The 13,076-nt window shown below is 40.2% G+C and overlaps 1 protein-coding gene across 1 annotated transcript in view; it reads left to right on the top strand.

The window, feature by feature from the left end:
- LOC310992594 (transcription factor COE3) overlaps nt 1–13,076 on the top strand; it is a gene marked incomplete at its 5' end in the record, with an annotated part of 154,576 nt that overhangs the window by 20,657 nt on the left and 120,843 nt on the right. Inside the window, 2 exons of the mRNA XM_083980687.1 lie at nt 1,689–1,744; nt 11,178–11,251. Coding sequence (XP_083836813.1) covers nt 1,689–1,744; nt 11,178–11,251 — 130 coding nt within the window. The remainder of the gene's footprint in view (nt 1–1,688; nt 1,745–11,177; nt 11,252–13,076) is intronic.

The raw sequence follows: 13,076 nt of genomic DNA, 5'->3' as shown, positions 1-13,076 counted from the left end.
ACACACACACACACACACGCCGCATTAAGCTTCAGATACGGTAGAAAAGGAGTTCATATGTGAAGATTATCTCACTGAACTAAACTCTGAAGGATCAGAAACTGGTGTTTTAGTTACAGAGCTGCACTGCAAAAACTCAAAATCTTACCGAGAATATTTGTCTTATTTCTAGTCAAAACAAATCTCATTATACTAAAAATAAGACTCATCACATTTTAAAAAGTAGCCTAGCTTGTTTTAGACACTTTTTACTTCTTTCAAGCAAATTTTCCACTTGAAATAAGTAGAAAAATCTGACAGTGGAGCAAGTTTTTCTTCCTTATTACAAGCACAAAAAAACTTGCTTTCACTGGCAGACTTTTCTACTTGTTTCAAGTGAAAATTAGTTTGAAACAAGTGAAAATGATCTAAAAACAAGTTAATTTCTAGGTGATGAGTCTCATTTTTAGTGGAAAGAGATTAGTTTTGACTAGAAATGAGACATTTTGACAAGAAATAAGACAAATATTCTTGGAAAGATTTTGAGTTTTTACAGTGTAGTTTTCTGACATTCTCTACTGGAACCACACTGCAAAAACTCAAAATCTTTCCAGGAATATTTGTCTTATTTCTTGTCAAAATGTCTCATTTCTAGTCAAAACAACCCCTTTCTACTTAAAATAAGACTCTTTACCTAAAAATTAACTTGTTTTTAGATCATTTTCACTTGTTTCAACACATTTTCACTTGAAATAAGTAGAAAAATCTGCCAGTGAAAGCAAGTTTTTTGTGCTTGTAATAAGAAAGAAAAACTTGCTCCACTATCAGATTTTTCTACTTATTCCAAGTGAAAATCTGCTTGAAAGAAGTAAAAAGTGTCTAAAAACAAGCTGCTTTTTATGTGATGAGTCTTTATTTTAAGTAGAATTAGATTTGTTTTGACTAGAAATGACATTTTAACTCGAAATAAGACATATTCTTGGTAAGATTTGAGTTTTTGCAGTGCAGCGCCGTGATGAACTTCAGATCTGGTAACACAACTCTGTTCCCGCCACTGTGATCAATCACCAATCACCAGAGGGAGAATTAGAATAAGCCCCGCCCCCATGCTAACGGCTAACAGGTGTTAGCTCGATCCGCTCGGCTGCTTCGCTAACACGCGACAAGAAATCCTGATTGATCTTTAATTTGTTGGGGAACCAGGATTCCTCCGTGTTATCCTGGAGGGTGTGTGTGTGTGTGTGTGTGTTATAAATAATAAACAGCTCTGGAGCCGCTAATGTTTGTTTTTGCTGAGGGGGGTTAGCGTTGCCGCGACGACACGACAAGAGCTAGTACAGAAAACATAAATATACTACAGGGACATAAATACCATAATAACAGAATTCATTTACAGAGCGTTATTAAGGAGCAGCGCGGTGTGTGTGTGTGTGTGTGTATATATATGTGTGTGTGTGTGTGTGTGTGTGTGTGTGTGTATATGTGTGTGTGTGTCTTTTTGCATACTGAGCTCAAATTAGCATAACAGGCTAATGCATGTATGTATGTCTGAGGCTCACACTCACTGATAATTATGACTGTAATTCTACTGTAACCTGCAAGTGTGTGTGTGTGTGTGTGTGTGTCAGTGTGTCAGTGTGTGTCTGTGTTGTGTTCAGCTCATTAGTGTTAATTCAGTTGTGTGACGTTTGTGTGTTTGTGCGTTTCAGGCATCAGGACAGAACAGGACCTGTACGTCCGTCTGATAGACTCCATGACCAAACAGGTGAGAGTGACGACACACACACACACACACTATATATACACACACACACACACACACACACACACACACACACACACACACACACACACACACACACACACACACACACACATATATACACACACACACACACACACACACACACACACACACACACACACACACACACACACACACACACACACACACACACACACACATATATACACACAGTCATTAAACAGCAGGGAAGCTTCATAAATCAGTGGAACTTCATTTACATTTAACCTTTGTTATCGTATAGAAGATAAACACATGACAGGACACACACACAGACTCACACACACACACACACACACATGCTCTGCCCCCCCCCCCCCCGTCCTGATGTGTTTCCCGGTCCAGCTGTGGTCTGGTTCTGGTTCACCCACCACTTTTTTTTTTCCGGTTCTTTCTCTCTGATTCTCCATCTGGGATTTGAACCTGCGATCGTTTCTCTAGCCAACACAAACTCATGACTTTCCAGAGTCCCGGTCCAAACTCCACTCAACACCCCCCCCCCCCCCCCCCCCCCCCGGTCCCCCCAGCCCCTCCGGCCCCCCACTTCCCTCCGGCCCTGTGGCCCTCACACCTCCGCTCTAACGTCCACGTACTGTAACACTATTATTATTATTACTATAGTTAGTGGGGCTGGGAATCTTTTACTGTCTCATGATTCGATTTGATTCTGATTTTTGGGGCTACGATTCGATTCAAAATGGATTTTCGATTCAAAACGATTTGATTCCTAATGATTCCTGCTTCAGTCTGTCGGTGTGAAAGGAATCCTCATGATCTACTCCAGTATGCTTTGTAAGACAGAATGAGTAAAGTGTCTTTTTTCACATTTATTGAGTTTTAAACATTTATCCATGCTTAGATGGAATTGTTGACATTATATTATAGATATTGCTTAAGTAACCAAATTAAAAGTGCCTCTTTAATTAAATAATTTGATCTGACTGAACATAAACATAAACCCAATGCTGGTCTCTGATGACGATGGATCAAATCTGCAGGTTTCAAACTGATTCTCATTAAAACTTATTTGTTTCTGAGTTAGTTTTTCCTTCATCTTGATGATTTATATTTCTGATATTTATATTTCTATGTTTATAGAATCCATTTTCTTCCTTTTTTACTAAATATGAGTGGGTGTGACATCACGGTGTGACATCACAGTCAGGTCATGTGAATAAAAAACACAAGTAGCCTATGATAAAATGTCAAACTTCAGTTTCGTCTTAAAATAGAAAAATAAATAAAGTTTAGTTCAAGATTAATGTTTTCAAATTCATTTTCCTTCAGTGAAACCTGCTTCACTCACCTTATTAACACACACACAGACACACACACACACACACACACACACACACACACACACACACACACACACACACACACACACACACACACACACCCTGCTGGTTCGACATGTCACCGATCGATGAACCAGCGGCTCCCGACAAAGCGTCAGCCGATCAATACGCCCTAATGTGGCACAGCGACGGCACACTGGAGACAATAATCCTGACACCTCCTCCTCCATGACCCCCCCCCCCCCACCCCCCTACTGACACACACACACACACACACACACTGACACACACAGGGTGTTCATCACCTCCTGATTGGTCGACAGTCAGACTGACAGACAGGTCGGCTGGACGCCCTCGATCGATGAGTCGCTGTCGTTAGGACCCGTTGGGGGGGGGGGGCTCAGAGCACTGTTCAATGACTGTAGTAATAATAATAATAACAAACACTCTTATAGTATTCATTAATTAATATTATTAGTGACAGAAACAATGAAACAGGAGGAAAATTTAAACAAAACAAACATTTTTGAATTTGTCTCTGTGTATTTTTTTATTTATTATTATTAATATTAGGCCTATATTATAATATTATAATATTATAATAAATAAAGAATAAATAAATGCTACATTAAAAAGCATGTGTATCTCTGTGGCGGGAGTAAAACTGTGGAATAGCTTGACAGAGGATCTCAAACAATGCAAAAACATAACACAATTCAAAAATAGATTAAAACATAGTATGATAGAAAACTGTAAACTGGATTGATCAATTGGGTGTTGATTACAACTGTAATGCTGTTAAATTATTTCCTTCCTTTATTTTTTGGCTTCATTTGTTAATTATTGGATACTTGTTTCTTTCTATGACTCTGAAACCATGAAGAGCTCTAATGGATTTAATTAAATAATGAATTAAAGGGTAGTAGGTATTTATAAGCTATGTAGATAGCTTCAGCCTGCACCTTTACTATCTATTTATGAACTAGTTGAACTAATGATGGTTTTATGGAAGGTTGACTGACTGTGATTGATGCTCAACTATAATATTATATATAATAATATTATAATTATATTATAATATAATATAGGACCATGAACTGATGAAGCCTCTTGGATGAGAGGTGAAACGTTTTCCTAGATAAATAACAAAATAAAAGCCCAGTTGCATTGCCTGAGGCATGCTATAACTTCAAGAAAGGGGAAGGGAAGGAAAAAAAAAAAAAATGTCATATAAGATTTGTCTTTCAGATCAGTCCAGTTGCGTTCGATTTAAATTTCCTTGAGATAACTACGACCTGGATGAATGAGAATATTCACAGCCTTATATTATAATAATATGATATTAATAAAACGCTCATTACAAAACAGACAAACTGAGTCCTGACTGATTTATATTATTCTTCTCATTAATAATAACAGAAACACGTCTCATCTCGTTCAGTCCTGATTTAACATCAAACAACGCATTAAACACACACACACACTGAAACCTGGTGTGTGTGTCCTATCACAGGTTTCATTCATGTCCTGATGAGAAACAAACTGAAACCTTTTAAAGACGTGAAGACGAGACAAACGTCCCCAAACATCTGGACTTTTTAAAAACCGTCGACGACGACGACCGAAAAATAAAAACCTCTTCAAGTTGGAAAAGAAGAGGTGGAGCACACACACACACACACACACAGACACAGATTGTTGCATCAGGAATGATGATGTATAAATATTGACCACCAACTCTAGATGTGTGTGTGTAGATGTGTGTGTAGATGTGTGTAGATGTGTGTGTAGATGTGTGTGTCCCTGATGTAATCCACATCCCTCCTGGTCAAACTGGAGCATTTTAATCCAGAGGAACAGGGAAAAGAGCCAGGATCAGGATCAATAATGCAGAAGTGGTCGTTATCCTAAAAGTATTGTCCCCCAGGGGTGTGTGTGTGTGTGTGTGTGCGTTAGTGTGTGTGTCTGTGTGTGTGTGTGTGTGTAAGTATGTGTGTGAGAAAGTAAGTGTGTGTGTGCAGGGTGGAGGTCTGTTTTGACTATAAAGGTGGATGAGGTAGTGGTAGGTCATCGCAGGAAAAGGGGGAAAAGGGGGAGAGGACACACACAGACACACACACACACACACACACACACACACACACACACACACACACACACACACACACACACACACACACACACTCTCACTCTCTTACTGGAGTTCATTTACAACCACCAGGGTATTACAGAAACCACACACACACACAGACACACACACAGACACACACACCTCCCTCCTCTCAGCGGTCATCCGTCATCCGGACGCTGACATGACAGCTCAGGGGGGGGGGGGGGGGGGGGGGGGAGGGGGGGGGGGGGTTCATCCTGGGGCGACGCCCGCCATCTGGCAGGGAATTCTGGGAAGGCCGGAGGAGGCTGAGAGACCACCAAAAGGGGAGTTGGTGGGAGGTGGTGGGAGGAAGGGGGGAGGAGGGGGAGTGGAGGAAGTGGTTGGAAAGCCGTGTCTGACAAAATAAAAGCAGCAGCTACCTGAAGACGTCAGGTCAGCAGCGAATCAGCCGCTTGCTTCGTTAGCTCGGCTCATCAATCAACCTGAACCCCATTAACTACAACACAACTGGGTCAACTGGTTCCCAGTCACAGCAGCAAACTGCTACAGGACCGGATTAATGAGCAGGAAGCGGGTCGAACCGGTTCACACCTGTCCTTCATATGGACACAAACCAGTTAAACATGAAGACAAACCAGTTTAATATGAAGACAAACCGGTTTAATGTGAAGACAAACCGGTTTAATGTGAAGACAAACCAGTTCAGTGTAGAGACAAACCAGTTTAATGTGAAGACAAACCAGTTTAATGTGAAGACAAACCAGTTTAATATGAAGACAAACCGGTTTAATGTGAAGACGAACTAGTTCAGTGTTGAGACAAACCAGTTTAATGTGAAGACGAACAAGTTACATGTGAAGACAAACCAGTTTAATGTGAAGACAAACCAGTTCAGTGTAGAGACAAACCAGTTTAATGTGAAGACGAACTAGTTCAGTGTTGAGACAAACCAGTTTAATGTGAAGACAAACAAGTTACATGTGAAGACAAACCAGTTTAATGTGAAGACAAACCAGTTCAGTGTAGAGACAAACCAGTTTAATGTGAAGACAAACCAGTTCAGTGTAGAGACAAACCAGTTTAATGTGAAGACAAACTAGTTCAGTGTTGAGACAAACCAGTTTAATGTGAAGACAAACTAGTTCAGTGTTGAGACAAACCGGTTTAATGTGAAGACGAACAAGTTACATGTGAAGACAAACCAGTTTAATGTGAAGACAAACCAGTTCAGTGTAGAGACAAACCAGTTTAATGTGAAGACAAACCAGTTTAATGTGACGACAAACTAGTTCAACCAGTTTAATGTGAAGACAAACCAGTTTAATGTGAAGACAAACCACAGTAATGTGAAGACAAACCAGTTTAATGTGAAGACAAACCACAGTAATGTGAAGACAAACCAGTTTAATGTGAAGACAAACCATAGTAATGTGAAGACAAACCAGTTTAATGTGAAGACAAACCAGTTTAATGTGAAGACAAACCAGTTTAATGTAGAGACAAACCAGTTAAATGTGAAGACAAACCAGTTTAATGTGAAGACAAACCACAGTAATGTGAAGACAAACCAGTTTAATGTGAAGACAAACCAGTTTAATGTGAAGACAAACCAGTTTAATGTGAAGACAAACCACAGTAATGTGAAGACAAACCAGTTTAATGTGAAGACAAACCAGTTTAATGTGAAGACAAACCAGTTTAATGTAGAGACAAACCAGTTAAATGTGAAGACAAACCATAGTAATGTGAAGACAAACAAGTTACATGTGAAGACAAACCAGTTTAATGTGAAGACAAACCATAGTAATGTGAAGACAAACCAGTTTAATGTAGAGACAAACCATAGTAATGTGAAGACAAACCAGTTTAATGTGAAGACAAACCATAGTAATGTGAAGACAAACCAGTTAAATGTGAAGACAAACCATAGTAATGTGAAGACAAACCAATTTAATGTGAAGACAAACCACAGTAATGTGAAGACAAACCAGTTTAATGTGAAGACAAACCAGTTTAATGTGAAGACAAACCAGTTTAATGTAGAGACAAACCAGTTAAATGTGAAGACAAACCATAGTAATGTGAAGACAAACAAGTTACATGTGAAGACAAACCAGTTTAATGTGAAGACAAACCATAGTAATGTGAAGACAAACCAGTTTAATGTAGAGACAAACCATAGTAATGTGAAGACAAACCAGTTTAATGTGAAGACAAACCATAGTTATGTGAAGACAAACCAGTTAAATGTGAAGACAAACCATAGTAATGTGAAGACAAACCAATTTAATGTGAAGACAAACCAGTTTAATGTAGAGACAAACCAATTTAATGTGAAGACAAACCAGTTCAATGTGAAGACAAACTAGTTTAATGTGAACACAAACCAGTTTAATGTGAAGACAAACCAATTTAATGTGAAGACAAACTAGTTTAATGTGAACACAAACCAGTTTAATGTGAAGACAAACCAGTTTAATGTGAAGACAAACCATAGTAATGTGAAGAAAAACCAGTTTAATGCGAAGACAAACCATAGTAATGTGAAGAAAAAACAGTTTAATGCGAAGACAAACCATAGTAATGTGAAGACAAACCATAGTAATGTGAAGACAAACAGTTTAATGTGAAGACTTTTTATTTTTTATTTAACCTTTATTTAACCAGGCAAGCAAATTAAGAACAAAATTCTTATTTTCAAGACAAACCAGTTTAATGTAGAGACAAACCAGTTTAATGTGAAGACAAACTAGTTCAGTGTAGAGACAAACCAGTTTAATGTAGAGACAAACCAGTTTAATGTAGAGACAAACCGGTTAAAGGTGAAGACAAACTAATTAAATGTGAAGGCAAACCAGTTTAATGTGAAGCAGTGTTTCCCCTACCATTGTACAGGCCTGGCGGGCCGCCAGGCCAACGAGAGCCCCCGCCAGGCCAAAAAAAAAAATTAATATGGCAAAAATTAGCGACATTCATTCAGAAATCAATAATCATTTCTGTTTAGGAGGCTCTGTGCAGCGCTGTTCTGCAACGCGAGTCAACCTGCTTCGCTGCCTAGTAGGCTAATGATGCGAGTGTGCGAGCATATTATGGGATGTTGAGGTTTGTAGCAAGTAAACTACGGTGCCTTGGAAAAAAGAAAAAATATCGCCGGTGACAGACGCTGCACGCGCGTCATGCGAGAGAGACAGGGGAGGGGGGAGAGAGAGTGAGAGGAGGGATTGACGCGGAGCAAAGGGACTGTCAGGTGAAATCGAACTGAGTTGCTGCAGCGGGTGCTCTACCAGGTGAGACAGGCTGTACGTCGCTCGCGGCTCGTCGTAGGCTATTTAATCGGCGATTTCACGGAGCGTTTCAGTGACGGTGAGCGGCCTGACGCTGCTTCATTAACGCCGCCGCTGACTCGGGGCAGACGCACACAGTAACGATCACCTGTTACCGTTACCATACCGACGAGCTAACGTGTCCTTTTTATAACCCTGTTGTCAATAAACACGTGGAGACGGTGCTTCAACCGAACTACACAGCTGTTAGATGATTGGCTGTTTCCCTGTTATTTCAATGTCAATGGGAGCTATCCAGTAGTTCAAGTCAAATGGCCACAACCAAGTATTGAGAGCATATAGATGGACATTTTCATCTTAAAAATCTTTTTTTTTTTCAAATTGCTCCTTTCTAATATTATTACTGATACTGAATTAATACTGAAGCTAAATTGTCCACTGTCCACTGCAGCATGTGAATGCAAAATCTGATTGGAGGAGCCAGCTATCTGTTAAAATGTTGTCCAGGTTAATGTTTTTAGCCATTAAAAGGCCCTTCAGTTCAAAATTTCAACTGTGATCGGGCATTAAACAGGTGGCTCACCTGTTCAGATAGGGGACGGAGGGTGTAACTGCTACTGGTCAAATAATTTGAAATAGAATTTAATTTTACATGTCTGCAATGGTTGCCATTTAAATGTAATTATAAATAATGATAAATACTGCTTTCCGAAGAAAGAAGTGTTGTGTAGTGTTGTATATAGTCAACAGGAAGGATTTTAGTAAGATATAAGTCATGAGCGAAAGTATGCACCACACAGCCAGGAAAAAAAAAACCTCTTAGGCAGGGCAAGTAAGAATTTAGATGGGGCAAGTAGATTTGAGAAGTACTCGTAGAAGTAGGAAAAAAAACTTAACGTTGCACCCTGATGTGGGGCTCCTTTTATATTTAATAGAGGGGGGTGCGTGCTGTCCCACACGCGTCAGGATTCAGGATTTTTCCTTGGGTACCACCGGGCCTAAAAAATATTCTAGGGGAAACACTGTGAAGACAAACCAGTTTAATGTGAAGACAAACCAGTTTAATGTAGAGACAAACCAGTTTAATGTGAAGACAAACTAGTTAAGTGTTGAGACAAACCAGTTTAATGTGAAGACAAACCACAGTAATGTGAAGACAAACCATAGTAATGTGAAGACAAACCAGTTTAATGTGAAGACAAACCAGTTTAATGTGAAGACAAACCGGTTTAATGTGAAGACAAACCGGTTTAATGTGAAGACAAACCGGCTTAATGTGAACACAAACTAGTTTAATGTGAAGACAAACCATAGTAATGTGACGACAAACCAGCTTAATGTGAAGACAAACCATAGTAATGTGAAGACAAACCAGTTTAATGTGAAGACAAACCACAGTAATGTGAAGACAAACCAGTTTAATGTGAAGACAAACCAGTTTAATGTGAAGACAAACCATAGTAATGTGAAGACAAACCAGTTTAATGTGAAGACAAACCAGTTTAATGTTAAGACAAACCATAGTAATGTGAAGACAAACCATAATAATGTGAAGACAAACCAGTTTAATGTGAAGACAAACCATAGTAATGTGAAGACAAACCAGTTTAATGTGAAGACAAACCAGTTTAATGTGAAGACAAACTAGTTCAGTGTTGAGACAAACCAGTTTAATGTGAAGACAAACCACAGTAATGTGACGACAAACCAGGTTAATGTGAAGACAAACCATAGTAATGTGACGACAAACCAGGTTAATGTGAAGACAAACCATAGCAATGTGACGACAAACCAGGTTAATGTGAAGACAAACCATAGTAATGTGACGACAAACCAGGTTAATGTGAAGACAAACCATAGCAATGTGAAGACAAACCAGGTTAATGTGAAGACAAACCAGTTTAATGTGAAGACAAACCATAGTAATGTGGAGACAAACCAGTTTAATGTGAACACAAACCATAGTAATGTGAAGACAAACCATAGTAATGTGAAGACAAACCATAGTAATGTGAAGACAAACCAGTTTAATGTGAAGACAAACCAGTTTAATGTGAAGACAAACCAGTTCAGTTTTACTAGGTTTATGTGTAAACTCACCGTGTCTGTCCTACGCTATTAGCCGGTCAGTAAACTCACCGTGTCTGTCCTACGCTGTGAGCCGGTCAGTGAACGCACCGTGTCTGTCCTACGCTGTGAGCCGGTCAGTGAACGCACCGTGTCTGTCCTACGCTGTGAGCCGGTCAGTGAACGCACCGTGTCTGTCCTACGCTATGAGCCGGTCAGTGAACTCACCGTGTCTGTCCTACGCTATGAGCCGGTCAGTGAACTCACCATGTCTGTCCTACGCTGTGAGCTGGTCAGTGAACTCACCACCGTGTCTGTCCTACGCTGTGAGCCGGTCAGTGAACTCACCATGTCTGTCCTACGCTGTGAGCCGGTCAGTGAACTCACCACCGTGTCTGTCCTACCCTACGCTGTGAGCCGGTCAGTGAACTCACCATGTCTGTCCTACGCTGTGAGCCGGTCAGTGAACGCACCGTGTCTGTCCTACGCTGTGAGCCGGTCAGTGAACTCACCACCGTGTCTGTCCTACCCTACGCTGTGAACCGGTCAGTGAACGCACCGTGTCTGTCCTACCCTACGCTGTGAGCCGGTCAGTGAACGCACCATGTTTCTCTCTCTCTCTCTCTCTGCAGCCGATCCTGTACGAAGGCCAAGACAAAAACCCAGAGATGTGTCGGGTCCTGCTCACCCACGAGATCATGTGCAGGTAAACACACCTGGCTCACCTGTGTGTGTGTGTCTGTCTGTGTGCGTGCGTGCGTGTGTGTGTCTGTGTGTGTGTGTGTGTGTTGTTGTGTATGTAACAGTGATGCGTTCATGGTAACAACGACTCCATCTCTCTCTCTGAATCAGATTTTACTGTCTGAACAGGATCAGAGTGTAAAATCCCCCCAAAATCACACAAGTTACCATGGCAACGCCCATGTGTTTTTGTTGTCTTGTGTATGTATGTGTGTGTGTGTGTGTAGCTATGTGTGTGTGTTTGTATGTGTGTGTGTGTGTGTGTGTGTGTGAGAGAAAAGAGCAGCTGTTGGTTTGTCGTTCATCACACCAATCAACACGTCTGCTGCCCTGCTCGTCTGGAGTTTAATGGTTTCACTGGTTCAGACTGAAGAGAAGATAAAAATACCACACACACACACACACACACACACACACACACACACACACACACACACACACACACACACACACACACACACACACACACACACACACACACACACACACACAGTAGCTACATGTTGACTGGTGGGGGTGAACTGGTTTGGTAACTGGTTGAACTGGTTTAGTAACTGGAGTTGAACTGGTTTAGTAACTGGTTTAGTAACTGGTTAAATTGATTCCGTTCCTGTTGAACTGGTTTAGTAACTGGAGTTGAACTGGTTTAATAACTGGTTCAACTGGTTTAGTAACAGGTTTAGTAACTGGTTGAACTGGTTTAGTAACTGGAGTTGAACTGGTTTAATAACTGGTTCAACTGGTTTAGTAACAGGTTTAGTAACTGGTTGAACTGGTTTAGTAACTGGAGTTGAACTGGTTTAATAACTGGTTCAACTGGTTTAGTAACAGGTTTAGTAACTGGTTGAACTGGTTTAGTAACTGGAGTTGAACTGGTTTAGTATCTGGTTGAACTGGTTTGGTAACTGGTTTAGTAAGTGGTTGAACTGGTTCAGTAACCGGTTTAGTAATTGGTTTGGTAACTGGTTGAACTGGTTTAGTAACTGGTTTAATAACTGGTTGAACTGGTTTAGTAACTGGTTTAGTAACAGGTTTAGTAACTGGTTGAACTGGTTTAGTAACTGGTTTAATAACTGGTTGAACTGGTTTAGTAACTGGTTTAGTAATTTGTTTGGTAACTGGTTTAGTAACTGGTTTAGTAACTGGTTTGGTAACTGGTTTGGTAACTGGTTTAGTAACTGGTTTGGTAACTGGTTTGGTAACTGGTTTAGTAACTGGTTTGGTAACTGGTTTAGTAACCTAAGTGGTTGAACTGGTTTAGTAACTGGTTTAGTAACTGGTTTAGTAACTGGTTTAGTAACTCGTTTAGTAACTGGTTTAGTAACTGGTTTGGTAACTGGTTTGGTAACTGGTTTGGTAACTGGTTTAGTAACTGGTTTAGTAACTGGTTTAGTAACTGGTTAAGTAACTGGTTTGGTAACTGGTTTAGTAACTGGTTTAGTAACTGGTTAAGTAACTGGTTTAGTAACTGGTTTGGTAACTGGTTTGGTAACTGGTTTAGTAACTGGTTTAGTAACTGGTTTAGTAACTGGTTTAGTAATTGGTTTGGTAACTGGTTTAGTAACTGGTTTAGTAACTGGTTAAGTAACTGGTTTGGTAACTGGTTTAGTAACTAGTTTAGTAACTGGTTAAGTAACCGGTTTAGTAACTGGTTAAGTAACTGGTTTGGTAACTGGTTTAGTAACTGGTTTGGTAACTGGTTTAGTAATTGGTCTAGTAACTGGTTTAGTAACTGGTTTAGTTCTTTTTCCTCTTCCTTCTCCTCTTTTTCTTCATCTTCCTCTTCTTCT

This window comes from Trachurus trachurus (genome assembly GCF_905171665.1).
Source record: "Trachurus trachurus genome assembly, chromosome: 10".
NCBI lineage: Eukaryota > Metazoa > Chordata > Actinopteri > Carangiformes > Carangidae > Trachurus > Trachurus trachurus.
Note: the sequence above shows the minus strand (reverse complement) of the source record. Positions and strands in the feature narration are given on the sequence as shown.